General features: G+C 38.9%; 1 protein-coding gene across 9 annotated transcripts in view; it reads left to right on the plus strand.

Moving 5' to 3' along the window:
* map7d3 (MAP7 domain containing 3) overlaps positions 1-19667 on the plus strand; it is a 41227-nt gene that overhangs the window by 18539 nt on the left and 3021 nt on the right. For 2 of the 9 annotated variants that reach the window (XM_026918557.3, XM_026918560.3), the window contains 14 exons: positions 120-224; positions 1194-1289; positions 2683-2778; positions 4316-4441; positions 7659-7804; positions 10922-11052; positions 11158-11393; positions 12746-12881; positions 15114-15294; positions 15388-15492; positions 17581-17634; positions 17744-17816; positions 17913-18102; positions 19226-19500. In XM_026918557.3, coding sequence (XP_026774358.3) covers positions 120-224; positions 1194-1289; positions 2683-2778; positions 4316-4441; positions 7659-7804; positions 10922-11052; positions 11158-11393; positions 12746-12881; positions 15114-15294; positions 15388-15492; positions 17581-17634; positions 17744-17816; positions 17913-18102; positions 19226-19500 — 1950 coding nt within the window. The remainder of the gene's footprint in view (positions 1-119; positions 225-1193; positions 1290-2682; positions 2779-4315; positions 4442-7658; positions 7805-10921; positions 11053-11157; positions 11394-12745; positions 12882-15113; positions 15295-15387; positions 15493-17580; positions 17635-17743; positions 17817-17912; positions 18103-19225; positions 19501-19667) is intronic. The other 7 variants (XM_026918563.3, XM_026918565.3, XM_026918566.3 and 4 more) reach the window with 5 other exon arrangements.

Here is a 19667-nt window from a genome sequence, read left to right on the forward strand (position 1 = left end):
ATATATATATATATATAAATAATCCATCCTAACCTAGACCTTTCACACCTCTAAGATCCTGTGTTGTCTTTATTCCCCTAATTTTGCTACCCTGGTCTGTCTGTATGTTGGCCCTATAGACAAGCGTTCTTCCTCTACTACAAACCTCAAACAGCCTGCAGACTCTGCTATCAGCAAGCGCCTCTCCTCTTCCTCTGCCACCCTCCTCAACTCTCCTGACAAAAGTAAGTTTTCCCTTGCTCATATTCCTCACATACCTCACCCACCCCCTGTCACTGTGTTTACCTCCTTTCTCCCTTCATGCAGGATGTCTGCAGTTTTCAGTGTTATTCAGGGGCAACAAGACATGGCTGGTAACTCTTTGCAAATGCCATTCTTGCATGTCTCTAAATCAGAACTTGTCCACTGATTTATCTACGCTATCAATGTGATCTGACTGGAAAATAATCACTAAGGAAGGGCATTTATGTGTCTTTTGATTCACATTGGCTCTCTTGATGATCTTACCTTGTAGGGTTGTTTTGTATGAATAAATTTTTCAAGTGATTTGAATAGGATATCAATGCTATTTTTAGTTTCACCATGACAGAAAGCCTGCAATAATGATACCTATGGTAGTGCTGTTTTCCTCTACAGCTTTGTTTCCTCTGGAGGGATCATTCAGTAGTGATTCAGCTGATTTCACCACAAGCTCTGTTTTTGTTGGATCCATCTTGATTTCCTTCCTTTAAGAACACTGAACACTTACTACCATGGGATGAATACCAGAATGTGGTTCCTGAAATCATATCACGAGTGTTAGTGAAATCATGTACATCATAAAATGTATTTATTTGTGACTATTTTTGTTAATTCAGTCGGGAGGAAAAAGGTCACAGCTCCATTCAGAATATACTGCTCCAAAAAGTGTCTTTTAAGTGTCATAAGAAGCACACAGTTTCTGTGCTTAGAAGATAAAGAGCTAGGTATTATATAACTCATTCGACTGTAAATGGCAATATATATCATATGTTTTTACTAGGCTAATAAAAAATTATGAACACTTGCACAAAATAAGAGTGAAAAAATATACTATCCGTAGGGAATAAACAAATATGGGCTCTCGGATAAACCTTCAAAGCTGAGACATCATAAAGCAATTGCTCCTTTATTAAATCTCTGTTTTAGGTTGTTGAGATCTCTTTGTCTTGTAGGTGCAAAGCGGAGGAGTTCATCTTTGAACCGGTTGCCTAGCAATGTCCCTCGGGTTTCTAAGGAAGTGCATAAGCAGCCTCAGGTGGAACAGACAGGTGCAGATTTTCCCCTCTTCCCTTTCTGTAGGCACTTTTGCAGAAGCTAAATAAGAGTCAGAAGGATATCTAGAGATTTGCATAAACTTAAGCTGGTCTGCATACATACATACATACATACATACATACACAAATAACAACAACCAAACAATCCATTGTAATTTATACATTATCATTTATACAGCAGTGTCACAGAGACCAGCTGTATTAAATACATTAGGTAATAGGTTAAAAAAAAAAAAAAAGTACAGAACAAAGCCTCCCAGTGATGCTCATGAGGCCTACTACTTCTGTGATTTGCCGATTAGTAAGTTAAGTTGTGAAATAGATTTTTTTTTTAAATTTTTTAAAATGTAAAGACATTCACAAAACAAAAGTTTTCATTTGATATGTAGGATTCGTTTAAGCATGTAATGCATTTCACAGTGGTGCGAATCACACTGATGCTATTACTATAGCTCACGCTACTTGTTCTGAATTCTGCCACCTGCTGCGCTGCACACCTCGGCCAAGGCACAATCTGGCTGAGGGTAAAACAGTTTTTGCTAAGCAGATTATTTAGCATGTACAGGCGACAAACAATCTCTTCTTAATCAGCAACAGGCAGGCGGAAACACAGATGAAAGTGAGTAAAACCTCACAGTTAACCATATCGAGTGAAATTAAAGACCCTTGTAGTAATATCTTTTACATGAAAATAATATCATTTTTAACATGCAGGGCAAAGAATAGCACAGCTTATAGCTGAAATGTTGGCCAACAGTTTTGTCAAGATAACAAACACAATGACCATGTACTTGTTTGTTTCCCTTAGAATGTATTAATACACTTACCTTAACTAGTTGACCATGAAGTTATTACATTATGTTAGTTTAGTGCACATTTTAACCTAGTCAATTAAGTTTCCAGACAGACAAAACATGGGATGAACTGCACACTGGTGCAGTTATTTGCCTGGTGGGCTAGCTAATGAATTTGTCATTTGTCCACCCATGTGAAAAAAAAGCCATATTATTGTCTGACAGGGCTTACTGTATAACCACAAAGCCTTGTGAATTCTTTTTAGTACAAAGATGCTCAATACAAAGCAGCAAGTGACTGAACAGTGCTAGAAAGGCTTCTATTATTAAACAGAAAAAAATTACAGTTGATAAAAGATGACTCAATGCAGCATCTTGCTCTATTCTGTTTAGTCTTATTCAAACCTTCTTTACAGGAATGACAATGTTTACAAACCTGTTTTCTGGATTTTCTGTTAAATCCCTAACTTCAATTTAACATTGCTAAATGCGTCCTTTAGATAAAAACTAAAAGAAATGAGATTCAAATGCTCGGAAGAACTAGGCTGCATTCCTTACTAGGCTTTAACTCTGTCGGTGATGATTATCTTTAGACCCTGTCCTGAAGAAACGGAGCTCCTCCCTTTCCCGTGTGGGAAATAGAGCTCCACCCACTGGCAAACCAGAGAAACCCGCACCCTTGGAATCAGGTGCTTTGTTTTATCATGAACGTTTTATATGCTTCCGTGTGCATCTCTTTTATAACAAACACGCAAATGTTGTATTGAGCTGCCTGCTCTGCTCATGTGATAACCTACTATTGCAGCACGATGTTATACTAACCATATAACCTACTATTGCAGCATGAAGTTATACTAACCATATTATAACCTACTGTTGCAGCACGATGATGTACTACCTAAGTCCATCTAATGACATGATTATAATTCTCAGAGTGAGAAAAGTGTTAAAAGAATGTCTCTTGATGTTCGTTTTAAGCCGGTGTTAACACTCACTATTTTTTTTCCTCTTGTATCTCTTCTTGTACCAGCAAATAACGATGCCTTTTCTCTTTATGCACCTTTTTCCACAATGCTGTTTTACCAGGCTTATGTATGCAGCTGTTTTGTGCTTCCCAGTGTTTGCTGTGCATGCTGAGATCATGGCTGCTCTTGAAATTTCTCTCCCTGAGCTGCTGACTGAGAATGGCAGCTTTGTCTATTAACATAATGGTTGTGTATGAACACAGCATTGTTTTCTCTTCCAGAATATACGTGTGAGGTGTGTGTGTGTGTGACGGAGAGGGAGAGGGAGAGAGAGAGTGAGTGTGTGTGTGTGAGTGAGTGAGTGAAATCCTCTTAAAGAGTCTCTATTCTACAGCCACACTATCAGTTGCTCACTAATGCCGTGCAGCCCTTTTAATAAAACAAGAGTACAGTTCAGAACACCTCAGCCAGACAGAACTCTGCCTCCTCTACACTGTTCCAAAGGAGGCAGGGAAAAAAAACAGACCATTCAAATCAGCTAACTCTGTTTGTTTTCTGTGTTATCTTTTTGGTTTGTAACAATAGCTATAAACAGCTACAGGACACACAACTTCTGCATGACACCATGAGAGCTTTTTGTATCTCCTGTGAGATAATAAAGCTCTGCCAAACTTTATCAAGCTACAATATGTTCTTGTCATTCACTAACAGGGGAGCTATAAAGACCAGACTTTATAGCTCAGAATACAAATATCAGGATTGATGCATCTGCCAAATGAATAAATATAAATGTTAGGCTTATAGAAGCTTACATTTGATTGTCGACATGTTATCCTGCATAGTCAAGAAAACTAACCTAAAGATTTACATATTTCCTTTATGTCTGGCTCTTAAAGAGCTCTTGCTCGGTTTCATTTGATTTCTACCCTGAATGCTGGATCCACATGTACTTTTGTTTTCACCTCCTGTCATCCTTCATATCTAATGTTCCACTAATATCCCTACAATATCCTGACATGACTCCAGTCAGCACCACCTGGTGACTTAAAGACAATAATCACTGGTGTCGTGTTGACGTCTCTTTTATTATTTTTAAATATTTTAGCTATCCCTGTGTCACTCACCCTTCCCACACCACTATGTGTTTATCCTTCAACATTTCTATCTCTTTTGTTTCCTGTTTTTTTTTTTTTTTTTTTTTTTTTTTTTTTATTTTATTTTATTATATTTCGGTGTTGCCATGCTGCGTGTTCGTGTGTAGCCCATCGCCCGTTGGCCAGTCCCATGGACAGCAGTGTCCTCTGTCGTCTCCTCACCCCTACCCAGGCCTCTCTAGCTAGGAGCAAGAGTGCAGCAGCCCTTTCAGCCCATGGAGCGGATGAGACAGGTAACCTGGAGAAAATCTAGAGAGAGTGAAGGGGACCTATTCATGTAGAAATTGATGGCTGTAGTGTTGGTGGTGATTTATGCTATGGTGTTCTGTGGCGCATGACAGTGTGCAGTGATCAAGCATGCTTGAATACTTCCACTTAAGCAATCATGTCTGTGAAAGTCATTCAGGTCATTGAACACTCTAATAATAGTAAATCAATGCAACTCGACTTGAGTTGTAAGGGCACACCTATTAGTCCATTTGCTGAGTCCGAATCAGAGACAGTTGATACTTTTGGTTTGTTTGCTGTTTGGTTTGGTTTCACATTGCACTTTATTAAACAGACCTAAAACCAAAGAAAAACAAGAGGGGTGTGTATGTCCGAAAACCATCTTGTAATACTCTTTTGTTTATTGGTCAAAAATATGTTGTCAGATGAAGCTAAATAATCCTTTTCCAAGTCTGTGTAGAAATCCAAAAATCACCTAAGCTAGGAGAACACAGTGCTAAATAAATGAGTAGATAATTATGTAAATAGCTACTGTAAAAACATTTTGTGTATCCCATCTAGATTTATTTTCTCTTTTGTTCATTGGCTCAAATATCTGGAATACACTGCATTTTGGAAGCTCTGTTGTTTGGCTCAATTTGTGCTTCTCAGCTGCATGTAGCAGCTTGCATCTACCAGAGATGCTGCCCACAACCCAAAATACACATTTGGTTCAGTTTCTGCAGTTGAGTCGATTCTGCGTCAAATTACTTTCTCACTGCAGTTGAACTGCTTTAGAGTATCCTTGGAACTCAACCAAGACCACAGGACCGAGTATGATTGCTGTGTTCTTGCCTGCTTAAATACACCACAACAAGGGGGGAATGCTCCAGGTTCAATTCAGATTCGATTCAAATAAACTAAACGCTGCATATTTGAATGCACCCTAATTATCACCACTCAGCTCAGCTTTGAACACGCGTTAAGTCTATGGATTACTGTTTCTCATCTTCACTTTTAGAATCACTTCAGTAGATAGGGACTGAAATGAAGGTAGAGTGCCTGAGTCAGCTCTTCTCCCTGGTAATTGTATAACATAATTAGGATTTGAAGGCAGTATCATTCTCCCTTGAAATAGACACAAGGGTGATATGGATCAGCAGCAGCTTATGGTTCAATTATATTCAAGTTTTTAAGTGTTGATTATGCCAAATGAGGATGAACCTGCTGTCAGTTCACCTCTGTTGGACCAAATCGAGCTGGCTACTATGAGAGTAGTAAAAACAAATCATCCCTCTCAAATTGATGCTGCAGTGTGATGGCTACTATCAGCAGACACAAGTCTGTGACTAAAACATACATACATACATACATACAGTCATGCATAAGTATGTACTGTATATATGCTTATGTATTTGTGTGTACATATATACATACACTCACAGTCCACTTTAATAGGAACACCTGCTCATTTATGCAGTTATCCAATCAGCCAATTATATGGCAGCAGCACAGTGCATAAAACGATGCAGATACAGGTCAAGAGCTTCACTTAATGGTCACATCAAACATCAGAATGGGGGGGACAAGCGTGACCTCTGACTTTAACCATGGCATGGTGATCTCCTGCTGATCTCCTGGGAATTTCACAAACAACAGTCTCTAGAGTTTACACAGAATGGTGCAAAAAAAAAAAAAAAAAGCAATAAACATTGAGTGAGTGATAGTTCTGTGGGTGGAAACACCTTGTTGATGCAAGAGGTCAGAGGAAAATGGCCAGAGTGGTTTGAGCTGACAGGAAGGATATAGTAACTTGTATAATCACTCTTTACAACCATGGTGAGCAGAAAAGCATATCAGCATGCACAAAACATCAACCTTTGAGGTGGATATGGTATAACAGCAGAAGACCACATTGGGTTCCATGCCTGTCAGTCAAGAACAGGAACCCGAGGCTATCATTGGCAAAGACTCACCAAGACTATACAGTTGAAGATTAAAAAAAAATCACTTGGTCTTTTTCCAGTCTTCAACTCTCCAGTCTGGGCGAGTCTGAGTCATGATAGACTCAGTTTCTTGTTCTTGGCTGACAGGAGTGGAACCTGATGTGATCTTCTGCTGTTGTAGCCCATCAACCTCAAGGTTTGATGCGTTGTGCATTCTGAGATGCTTTTCTGCTCCCCACGGTTGTAAAGAGTGCTTATTTGAGTTGCTGTAGATTTCCTGTCACAGGATGTTTTTTATTTTTTGCACCATTCAGTGTAAACGCTAGAGACTGTTATGTGTGAAATTCCCAGGAGATCAGCAGTTTCTGAAATACTCAAACCAGCCCATCTGGTACCAGCAACCATGCCACGATCAACCAAGTCACAGATCATTTTTTGTCCCCCATTTTGATGTTTGATGTGAACATTAACTGAAGCTCTTGACCTATATCTGCATGATTTTGTGCATTGCACTGCTTCCACATTATTAGCTGATTATTAACCTCATGAATGTACAGTTGTTCCTTTTAAAATGTTTATGTATGTCATACTAAATTGCAGGACTGGCTACAATTTAGTACGACATGGTTTCACACACAACATTTTTACTGGTACACTTTAATTCATAGGTCACTGCATAGCATGTGAATGCATCCAGGCAAATACAACAATGCTTAAGTTTATATGGAGGTGCCCTAGCTCTATGGTCCAAACTTCAGTTCTCAATCTGTGGAAATATCTAGTTTTATCTATAATTCCTTTATTTATAAATAAATAGTCAATTATTGACAGTTTATAACAATAATACTGACAGTCAAACACAAACTTTGTGACAGCCTTATTAATTTTCTCTTTTTTTTTTTTTTTTTTTTTTTTTAAGACAAACTGAATTTTTAAATTACTTGTGTGTATGCTTGGGTGTGTGTGCTCCTTGGCTGCACATATATATGTATATATATATGTACATGTGTGTGTCTGTGTCTGGTTCTCTAAGTGTCTGGCTCTCGGTGTTTCACAAATCTCCCGCCAGCCTCGCCCACCCAAGCCAATCATTGCTTACTCCTGAATCAATGGCGAAATCTTCTCCATCAGTCAGTATAGATCTAACACACAGCAAACTGTTTTGTGCTCTTATCATCCCCATCCTCTCCTCTCTTTCCTCTTTACTCCTCCTGCTTGTGCTTCACCCACTGGCCTGCTTCTGGTCCTTTTCCGGGCTCCACCCGTCCCGTGCTCGGCTGACCATGTCCTTTATCAGAGTCTCACCTGTGTCCTCGATCAGTGTCATCCACGTCGCTGCAGCCCTCCACCCGTGGCCCCCTGCGGAGTCGCAGCACTGACCGCCAAAAAAATGCCCCCGGCTCTACCTCTGCCTCTTCTGACTCCATCTCCACCGTGGCTCAGGTGAGCTGAATCGAAATAACATTCTTTACTTCCATGGTAATATGTCTAGTATTACTATTTTTGCTTGGTGGTTGTATGGGAAGGATTAAGTGTGTGCTAAAGACTAAACGATCCCTCAGTTCCCCGAGGTTACCTCCTACTGTATGTCAAACAAAGATAAAATAATGAAGGGATTAAAGATGTCGGGGTTATCACTCTCTCTCTATCTTTCTCTGCCTGGAATAAAGTACCATGAAATGTTATGCTTACGTTGGTGAACAGTTTTATAAGCATACATCCGTTTTGATTTGCTTTGCAAAGCAGACTTGTCATTTATTTCAGATGCTAATCAGGGAACTGTCCTTTCTCTCAAACTATATCTGATAAAAGCTGAAGCATGCTCTGATAGGCAGAGGAAACAGTATTCCAGTAGTCACTTTCTGAGCTGCAGTGTACTTGTTTGTCAGCAAATTACTGAGATGAAAACTGTTAGTATTTTTCTATAGCCAAATTTTGTCCAAAAAAAAAAAAAAAACATAAGTGAATGGTTTAACCAAAAGGTTTACTATTCACCAAATTAAGCAATATCAATTGCTGCAAATGATACTGTGAGATGTTCTGTGGCCTTGCCTGACAAGATCTCTCAAAATGACACACTGGGCCATTGTGCCATCAATGCACAATGCAGGAATCTTTAGTTGAATGCAAAGCAGGGCAGGTCCCCTCAGGCGCTCTAAGGTTTTAGTTCTGTTGTTTTCTAAAATCTAGTGTATTTTCTTTCTTACAGCATGAATCATAGTAATGAAATCATTGCCATCATTTTCTCTCTGAATATTTAAAATGCTAATGTTCAGAAGATTTTATCATTATGTCACTAAATATTTTAAATTAGATATATTATTAGTATTAGAAATACTAGCCATAGTGGAGAGCACTGAACTGTTTTATTCTCGTACAAAATACCAAAAAAAGTTAGTCTCCTATTTGGAGACCCTTATGACCACATTTACAAGGCATTAGACACTCTGCAAGGACTTGGGTTTGAAATTGTGATTTAGGAAGCACTAAGAAATGGCTGCTTCATTGATTCAGTCTGCCAAACTACTAATTTGCATTACTTCCCTCTTTGTAATATATTCTTGGCATGTTGCCACTGCAGACCATAGATAAGAGACTATCTAATGATTCTTTTAACTTTAAGTTAAATGCATTTTCTTACTCCGTAGTTTTCACACACACTACATAAGATGCCAAAGTACATTTTTAACCTAATAAAAGTACTTATTTTTGTTAGAAATCATGACATGATTTTAGTTATCCAGACACCCTCTGCCTTTGTCCCACTGCCATTTGAGTGACCTTACTCTGATTCTGGCAACTATGACATGTATAATATAAATAGATGGACCTCAGAGGCCTGGTACATTCACCTTGACATTGTCAGCTGCTGTTGCAGTAACAAACTGAACTGTTGGATATGTTACTACCACAAAAGAAACCGTTAGTTACACCATTGTTACTGTTTTTATCGATCCGTAGTATATAAAAGTTAAAGTCAGCAATATTTTTGTAAATGTGGTTATTGGGATTGCTTTGGGTTTAAAACCTTAGCCTCTTAATTTAATAGGCAGTAGGGGAATATAGGGGAGGGGGAATATATCTTCTGTATACAATATACATATATATATATATAATATAACAGCATTAAACGATATAATGAAATAGAATAAAATAATATAAAGAATACAATACAACTGTTAAAATACAGACAGCCTCTTAGAAATCGAGTCTATTTTCAGAGGGTTATGACTTTCTCTAAATGGGCATGGAAGCTTCTATTTTATAAAAATTCAGAAAGCTGTACTCTGTGTTCACATTTAAGGTCTATGTTATCAGTCAGCGTGGCATGAAATAAATCAGTGAATCAGATGGAGAAATGCTGTATCCTGTCTGGTACTTGTGCAGTGTTTCGGGTCAAAATCAATAATCAGTACACTTCCTACATAAAACAATATTTAAAATATCTTAAATACAGCTAGGCTTGTGCGATAGTCATTTTTCACTGAGCACAAATTATAATATCTCAATGAACAATTTAATCATCCAGAACCTAAAAAAGACAGTAAACCAGCATTCCCACTGTTTCAATTTTAAAGAGGCTTACCAGCTGTGCAATCATGAAAACTCACCTGGATGGAGGATTTTTAGGTGATTCTACAGTAATACGCAGTAAACAGAAAAAAAAAACATCAGATTACTAAAATATTTTAGAAAACTTGTACTATAATAGAATAATGTTATTATATAATATAATAATGTTCTCATGGCTGACATTTTCTCTGTTGATGCTGCTCAGTGTCAGAGCCAGAGAGTGCCAGTGAAAGAAGAAAAAAAAATAATTTAATCACTTTCTAATTATCATCTATATTATCTATATTGCCACTATATGTAAAGTGTTAGATTTGACACGTTTGTTGTAGACCTGTTTAATCTTTGTTGGTCAAACTCTTTGTCCTTTTTTTTTTCTCTTTTGTCCCAAATGTTTTGCTGACATGCCTAATAAATATAGTAAACTAATGTTAAATATATATTGTCTAATGTTAGCTAAGTTGAACATATACTGGTAGATCTTATTTCACATTAATGACGGGAAGTGAGAGCACATGAGATAGGGAGAAGGGCACGAGGCTTCAGGCAGTGTCAGTTAATATTGGAGTTCAAAATACCTTCATTCCAGATTCATGTCAGTTGGCTCACCTCTCATTTTGTTGGGGAGAAAATCACTCTTGTTCTTTTGCTGTTTTGGCATATTTTTTGGGTGATAACTCGCACAATGGTACGCTGATGTTTTTGCAGAGCTTGTATGCATAGTGCATAACTGTTGCCATGTCTGGTAATATAATATCAGCAATAAACGTCACTGGATATCGTGGCAACATAATATCATCCAACATACAACAGATAAAAGCACTCAGAATAAATGAATGAGTTCCTATAATGGACTTGGAGTAGAAGTGTTTCTTTTTTTGTAGGCTTTTTAGTAGTTTTGGGTGAAAACTACTGTGTCTCTTACTGATCTGTCTCTTTCTGTCTTTTTGTTCTTTTTGAATGGATGGATGTACCTGTGCATGCATGCAGAAAGCTGAAAAGGACAAGTCACCAGCAGCAAAACGTCCTCCTTCCCCTTCCACTGTTCCCGGCCGCCATCGCTCTCCCTCCCCAGGCCCTGTCGGTGGCCCCAGGAGAGCACCATCACCTGGAGCAGCCAAGTAAGAGACCTATATCACATCTCTTGACTCATCTTACTCTCTCTTTCCTTTCAGGTTATCCTGTCATATATTTTTATGTCTTCTCACTATGTGTATCTCTTCCAGGCAAAGCCCTCGTTATCGGCCGCCCTCCCCCAGTGGGGTGAAACAGAGGCCTCCATCCCCTCAGCCTGCTTCCAAACCTCCACCTGTCCAGAAACCTGCCCTCACCCCAACTGGCCCTCCTGTCCTGAGGAAGAGAGAGTCCAAACCCAAAGACGCATCTCCAATGACTGCTCTAACATCACACCCTCAAGATACGAGCACTGCCAGCCCAGCCCCCAGCACCAAGCCTAAAGATGGTGAGAACTACCTGTTCACATTCATTTACTTTAATCAGTATAGAATGTTGCTGTGCTAACCAAACCAAGTCTGAAGGTCCCCAAATTTCTGCAAAGATTTTGTTTTTTAACTTGCTTAAACACACGTTTCAACTAACTAGGAAAATACCAAGCCCTTGAGTTAGGATAGTCTGCAGGACTGGAACTATAAATTTACCGGCATGTGAACAAACTGTAAAGGAATAACCTTTTGTTTTGGTATAATGAAGGCTAGGTTATTATATCTTGTATAATAACAATGATATAATAAGAGACTAAATTAAACATGGTGACCACAAACCAGCGACAGTTGGAGAAAAAAAAAATGGCCTCCACAGACTATAGGGTGTGTGTACAGGAGAAACATACAAAAAGAAGCAGCAGTGTTTGTTTCCAGTAAAATAACCTTTGCCAAATATAAAATAACCTTTTGTTTTAAATGTTGTGTAGTTCAAACAGTTGTATAGTTTTTAAAGAAATAAATTAGCCTTACACTTTATAGCTCTTCAAGGGCACAAAAAATATTATGCCCTGGGCAGGTTCTGTTTGACAATCCTGGCCTAGAGTATAATAAAGATATAAGTAAAACATTCCAGACTTATTGTGGCACTGTTTTTGGCATTTGCCTTTAATGTCATTCTGCTGACAGGCTGAGCATTAGAAAAAATTGCATTAGAGTAAGTGAAAAAGCAAAATACGATACAGCCATGCTATGTTGTACTTAGCAAGGACAGTCATGAAATGAAGTTCTGTGTTCTGCTTTCTGTGTTTGCAAATCAGGAAACTTGTGCAGCCATCATGCTCGCAACTGTCACAATAGTGTCTGCCAACATACTTGCAGGTGCTGTTAATGTGTGCAAAAAGGCAAGGTGTCACATTTACCAGACCAGAATGTACAGAAAATTTCATAAGAATTCAGTGTGACCTTGTCATTTTTATAACATTAATGTAGGGTCAGATAAATGTTTATATGAACACACCTCTTTGGATAAACAGTGCTTATCCAAGCCTGATATGTATTTTAAGATTTGGACATGTGCATGTTAGGTTCAGTTAACCATAAACCTCTACTTTGTTTTTACACAGATCCCTTACATGCATCTTCAAATAAATCTGTATACAATATAGTCAGCACCCAGTTGCACTGACTTACTGCGCCCTCTTCTGGAGCCATTAGGTTGTCTGGCTGGAAATTGCTGTTCCACTTCAGGCTGCTTTATTTAGCTTGCCCATTTTATAATGTGTTATAAAGCCTTATCTGTTACTGGCCAAACATCTGCACATTGTATTTGATTGTTTGTTAAAGGAACTGATTGACTGTATGACTCTTCCAGATCCTAGTCTGAAAACCACGGCTGGCACTAACTCAGCTGCTGAAGCTGCTAAGATCCTGGCAGAGAACAGGCGCCTGGCTCGTGAGCAGAAAGAGAGAGAGGAACAACTCAGACTGCAGAGAGAGGAAGAGGAGAGGTGAGTGCACCCCTTTGTTGTTGTTTTTGTTTGGTTTTTTTTTTTTTTTGTTTAAAACAGGCCACTAAGACATTGGATGCACCTCATGAGCGACATTAAGCAACCTTCTATTTGGCATACACAGTTTGTGACTTTGTTCCGTTAAATTAGGGCCACCATTTGGAATAAATAATTGAATATTTGAATTTTTAATCATTTAAATTTTTTATTGTCATTGTAACTGCAAATAATCATTACATTAAAAAAAAAAGAGCCTAATTATTCCATTATAAGAGTTATTTCTTGTAGGCCTGGTTAACTAAATGGCTCTCTGTTGAATACAAAGCACAGAACATGTTTCCACAACACGTAAAAAAACAGCAGAATGGATGACTTTCTGTTTTTGTGGGTGTGTGAGTTCTCAGAGTTGGTGTGGATTGAAATGTTGGTTAAAATTGAAGCATATGAGTTACAGTGGATATAAAAAGTCTACACACCCCTGTTAAATGGCAGGTTTTTGTCATGGAAAAAAATTAAACCAAGATAAATCATCTCAGAACTTCTTCCACCCTCACTGTGATATTACAACATATAAAAATTAAGTGGAAAAACAATCAGAAACATTTGTTTTTTTCAAATTTTTCCCTAAAAAGTTACAATAACCTGGTTGCATAAGTGTGGACGCCCTTTTATAATTGGGCATGTGGCTGTGTTCGGAATGAAACAATCACATTCAATCTCATGTTCAAAAGTAATTATCATACAGCTGTCATCAATGAAATTATTCTGATTAAGGCCAAATAACGACCAGCTGTTTCTGTAGGATTTTCTTGACATCATCTTGGTTTCATCTGACTGCTGGCCATGGTACACAAAGAGCTTACAAAGCATGTACGGTATCTCACTTATCAAAAGATATCAATCAGCAGAGAGGAAAGAAGTTCCAAAACATTAGATGTTCCACGTGAAGGCCATCATCAAGTGGAGAAAATGGGGCACCACAGTGACGTTACCAAGAACAGGACATCCCCCCAAAAATTACAAAAGGACAAGACAAATACTTACTAGGGAGGCTGCCAAGAGACCTACAGCAACATTAAAGGAGCTGCAGGAATACCTGACAAGTACCGATTACTCTCTGCATGTGACAACATCCTCTCGTATTCTTCACATGTCTGGGCTATGGGGTAGAGGGGCTAGACTGAAGCCCTTTCTCACAGGAAAAAAAACATCCAAGCCCCACTAAATCACCCCAAACCATGTGGCACAATGTGTTTTGGTATGATGAGACCAATTCCGAAAGGTAGAATAATTCCATAATTCCAAAAGATATATTTGTGGGGGAAAAAAAAAACATCGACAAGAAGACACGATACCCACAGTGAAGCATGGTGGTGGCAGCATCATGCTTTAGGGCTGTTTTTCTTCAGCCAGAACTGGGGCTTTTATCAAGGTGGAGTTAATCATGAATAGCTACAAATAACATTCGATTTATTGCAGAACTTTCAGATGTCTGCTGGTAAGCTGAAGATGAAAAGGAATTTCACCTTTCGGCACGACAATGACCCAAAGCATACATCCAAATCAGCAAAGGAATGGCTTAACCAAAAGAAAATCAATGTTTTTGAATGGCCTAGCCAGAGCTCAGACCTGAATCCAACTAAAAATCTGTGGGGTGACCTGAAGCGATCTGTGCACAGGAGATGCCCTCACTATCTGACTGCTCTAGAATGTTTTTGGAAGAAAGAGTGGGAAAATATTGCCAAGTCAAGATGTGCCAAGCTGATAGACTCTTATGCAAAAAGACTGAGTGGTGTACTAAAATCAAAAGATGCTTCAACAAAGTATTAGTTTAGGGGTGTGCACACTTATGCAACTAGGTTATTGTAAGTTTTTTATTTTTCTTTTTTCCCTATAAAGGTTTCTGATTGTTTTTCACTTTATTTGTATACTTTACAATTACACATTAAAGGTGGGAAAACATCTGACGTGATTTATCTTAGAGTAATTCTTTTACTTCACAAAAACCTTCCATTTTAACAGGGGTGTGTAGACTTCTTAGATCCATTGTATGTTTGATGTGCAACTTCATAAACTTTTATATGAAATGACTTTAAGATTTTATTACATATTGAGAAGTAGCTGCATGGTTTAGAATATGTTCTTTACATTGAATCTCTTGATGAGTTTGCAGCATCATACAAGAATGGTAGCTTATGTACTGAAGAGCTGAACAGTTTTCTGGCTTTGCAGGCTAAGAAAAGAGGAGGAAAAGCGGCTGGCTGAGGAGGAGAGAGTGAGACGTTTGGAGGAGGAGAAGATTCGAGCAGAGGAGAGAAAGCAGGAAGAGGAAGAGCAGGCTCGTAAGGCAGAAGAGGAGAGAGAGAGACTGGAGCTGGAGGAACAACAGAAACGAGCTGAGTTACTGAAAGAGGCAAGCCGGAATCTATACATCATACACATCACTCAGACAGCTGAGAATGATAGGACTACTCATCAAGTGATTGATTTTTGTGTCCAATTACAGCGAGAGGAGGCAGAAGCAAAGGCCCAGGAGGAGGCAGAGAAGCAACGACAGGAGAGAGAGCGCATCATGCAGCAGAATCAGCAAGAGCGCATGGAGAGGAAGAAGGTGAACACCATCATGCCACTTATTTGAAACACACTCACTCTGCCCACATTTCATTGTTTCACCCATTATAGTTGGTTTTGTAGATCAGGGTTACTATGATACCCAAATCAATTAGTAGCAGTTATGAGCAATTATAGTGAAAAATTGAAAAACTGATTAAAATTTCCAACCAGCATCTCTTCCATTATCGCACAAAACTAAATGAGCAGCTTGTGTCTCTGCCCAGAAACATTACCTGTCACCTGACTGCTCAGTCTCAGAAGTAGCTGCACTGCTGAGTGTCACTGACAGTTTTAAACAGAGTTTGCCTTTGTACATCAACAAATTTCCTGTCCAAATACTGGGACTGCAGTGTTTTGTCTGTGTTTTTACCTAACCAGGTCCAATTTCTCCAAGATGCACTTGAGCGCACACATGTGATTGGATTAACATATTGGAAATTGACAAATTGTAAATATCTGTGATGTATAGCGCTATAACCTAAAATATTACATCATAATTTTTGTATGCAGATCCTAGTCTAATTATGCAGATGGAATTGATGTCCTTGTTTCCCAGTATCATCTTTCACTATACTGTGGGTTTTTGTCCTCTTCCAATAATGGCAGCATTATTATTTACTCAAATTGAAATGCAAATTAGAAAATGCTAATTGTATTTCCCTTATAAGTGTGCATAATTTTAAACATGATTCAAATTCATTTGCAAAACTTGTATTTGCATTTTTGTGTACAGCAATGTATGGTGACTGCCATATTTAAAATCAAGTGCAAAGTCCATTTGACATTTCTAAATAGATTTAAACAGCAATCCCTCCATTTGCTGTTTTTCTCATCCTCATCCTTATCTCATGCTGTCTTGTTTGTATTTGCATATTTATTGTCAGTGAGGTAGGCCTGTCGATTAAAAACTGTAGATGGGAGCAAATGCAAGTACACGCAGAGGTAGCGTCATCTATGGTTTAGCCTTAGCCTTTATGACTTTCGGCACCTTTCTTTGGCCATATGGGAGACACTGGAAAACTATGCTTTTCCGCTGTTCTTTAATTAAAATCTGCTCAGTAGAAAAGCCAATTCACTAAAGGGGAAAATACGAGGGACATGAAAGACAGTAGAATCAGATAGGTGAACTTCGGCTTGTGAATTTGTATACTCCAGTGTTGTGAGCCAGTACAAAGCAAGAAGGGACGACTTTGGTCTCTTTGGCTAGTAAAAAAAATCAAAGAGCTGCTAATTATTAAGTAGCCGCCACACCAGCCTTTTGCCTTGCTATTTTCTTACCGGTTGGGAAAAAGTCCATGCTTCAGGATTGGTACATTGTCTGTTTTAGGGGAGCAGTCTCTGGTTCAGGCTTCCCTTGCACTGACTGTACAGCAATGCCAACATGGCACAACATAACCCTGAGTAGGAGTTGAATCTGACTTTGGGGTACACTGGGGGTGCCCAGCTTTTTCCAAGCGCAGGATCTTGTCCATATCAGACCTCGTCATGCTTGCCTCTCTGTCCCAAGAAGTTTGTTCCCACTTGGACAGAGGAAACAGTAGACCCTACAGTTCAGTTCCTTCTGGTTCCTAAAGCCCTTTTGTTTTAAATGTTAAGGCTATGAGATGATGTTCATGCCATGCAACCACAGGACTAGTTAACGTCAGTGCGTTTGCACGATGTATGTTTTCATGTGCCCATCCCCAAGATTCTTTTTGATATTTGCCTTCCCAGAACAGATATCTCATTTCAAAGTCCTACCTTTCATCCTCTGTCTAATGCCTTGGGTGGTGTTGAGATATATATGCGACAGCCCTGTTGGATCTAATGCTCAGAACTGGCGTTTTGACTAAAAATACTTGCTCAACGTACAGATAAACTGTAACCATCAGAGTAGACCTGAAGTGCCTGTACTGGATCACCTTTTTCATTTCTGAACACAAATGGGCATGTTTTTTTAAAAAATTATTTATTCTCGTCAGAAGGCCTAAAGCATTTGGGATATATTTTTCCATTGTTCATATAGGATTATGTGTACATTTTTATCATTTAATCACATAAAATTTTAATTTTAAAAAAGTGTTTTATGTTTTTGTTTGCTTTTCAGAGAATTGAGGAAATTATGAAGAGAACCAGAAAAATGGACCAAAATGATTTCAAGGCAAGTCTGCGTATGTTTCTCTAATTATACATTGTTTAGGGCTGTTGGGCTGTAGGTTTTGAAGTGACTGTAGCAGGGCTTTCAATTTGTGGGTCACTCTTTTCTGCAGGGTAACGATGAGAGAGGCATTCCAGACGAGAATGGTGATGAGGTTGCTGACCAGCTAAACTGTGAAACCAAGGGTAAGTGTTTATACACTTAATCTGCACCTTAGGATGAATTACATGGACTTTGCCTGCGTTTTAATATTCACACGTTCCTGATCTTCCTGATTTCAGAGGACCAATCTGTGCCATCAGACCAAAAAACAGAGGTCGTCAACCAATCAGACATCCAGGAGCAAGGCATGTCTTCAGAAGAAGGCCAGCTGGAATCAGAAGAGCCACTTGACAGTGTAAATGAACAGACCAAAGTAGATGACAAAGAAAACAACAATGGATTCAGTGCAGCACAGCCCACAGCCATCAGGTACAGAAAGCATCTTATCTTAGCTGTCCTTCACATGAGTCATCCTGGGATCTCAACACACAGTTTTAAAACTTTAGCATAGGTTTACAACTTGCAGATTTCCTTTCAACTTAGACCCTGTTTACGCCTGGTCATTTCAAGTGTCTTTTTAATAACATGTATTTACAGGATTGCATTTAGTCATGTGTTTACAGTTAGTCACATTAGTCACTATTCATGATTTTATGTGCTGTCTCTAACTGGAAACACCTTGTAGATGGGGCAAGCTACACATAGATGTGGGAGTAATTTAATTGTGTATTTCTGTATTTGACACTGACTCTTTTAAAACATGTCAGCAAATGGCCTCCTCCACATTTTCTGTTTCACCTTGGTTGTTCAGTTTAAAACTAGAACTAGTCATAGATGGCTGCTATGAGGTTGGGGTTTGAAACCAACCAATTCAACTTCACCCCAATAAAAGGAGGCAGGCTAGGGAGTGCAGTTCTGCAGGTTAAGGCCCCACATGTTGCCAGATGAGTGTGTGTTAAAATTAACATGAGCTTTAAGAACTGATAATGTTCAGTTTTTGTGTTTTTTCAAATACTTTTGTTCATTCTTCTGCTTGCTTGCTTACTCACGCACTTGCATTCCCTATGCTAGAACATAGGATGCTTATGTATAGGTTAAGAATGATGTTTGCCTACCGCAACAGCACACTGTGCCCCACTCCCTGATGCATGTTAAATCCAGCTTTATTAAATTGTGTGACACCAATAGTGTTCCGTGTAATTCCTCAGAATATGACTGCACCAGAATGCTTCAGAGATACCTGGCTGAACTGTTTCTCTCCTGATATGGTACATTTGAGTAATCAAATGTAGCTTGGATGTCTTACCTCATGGTAATCTCTATCCAGATCTAATCCTGATACTCATGACACATGTGGCCAGGTGTGAACAGAGTCTTAGAAAACATTTCATGATGTTACAGACATGCAGAGCGTGGTAACAGTCTAGTACCTATTGTAGTACAAAAGGTCACAGAGAACTCATTTCAGCATGCTTTAAACCATTTTTTTTTTGTTTAAAGAATTTTTATTAACACAGTCACCCTCTTCAAACTTCAATTCTGTTTCCTCTAGTAATTCTTATCCAAAGGCACATCTGGTGGGAGGCTCGGAGTTCATGAATGAGGACTGTAAGATGGGGCTGAATGGGAAAGCAGGGTCCTGGAGCTTTGAAGAGTTCATTGATCTGGGAGTTCACACTAAAGGCCGGCCGCTCATGGAGCCCGATGCCTGTAATCAGGGTCTAATAGACTGTGGTGTGGGACCTGAAGGACCCAGAGTGGCCTTTGATGACAAGTCGGCCCCTGTGAACTCCCTCCATCCAACTCAGCCCATTGAAGCCCTGTCCGGTGAGGAGTTTTAATGTTTAATATAATTCCTGTATCTTGTATCCTTAATGACTCTTTGAGACCATTTACAACAAGTAAATAGCTTCCTGTTAAAGATATATGCATTGTACTGAATTTTGTCTTTTCCTCCCTATCCTGTCTCTCCCTTTTCCTGTTTCCCAATACAA

The sequence above is a fragment of the Pangasianodon hypophthalmus genome, chromosome 7 (assembly GCF_027358585.1).
Source record: "Pangasianodon hypophthalmus isolate fPanHyp1 chromosome 7, fPanHyp1.pri, whole genome shotgun sequence".
Lineage (NCBI taxonomy): Eukaryota > Metazoa > Chordata > Actinopteri > Siluriformes > Pangasiidae > Pangasianodon > Pangasianodon hypophthalmus.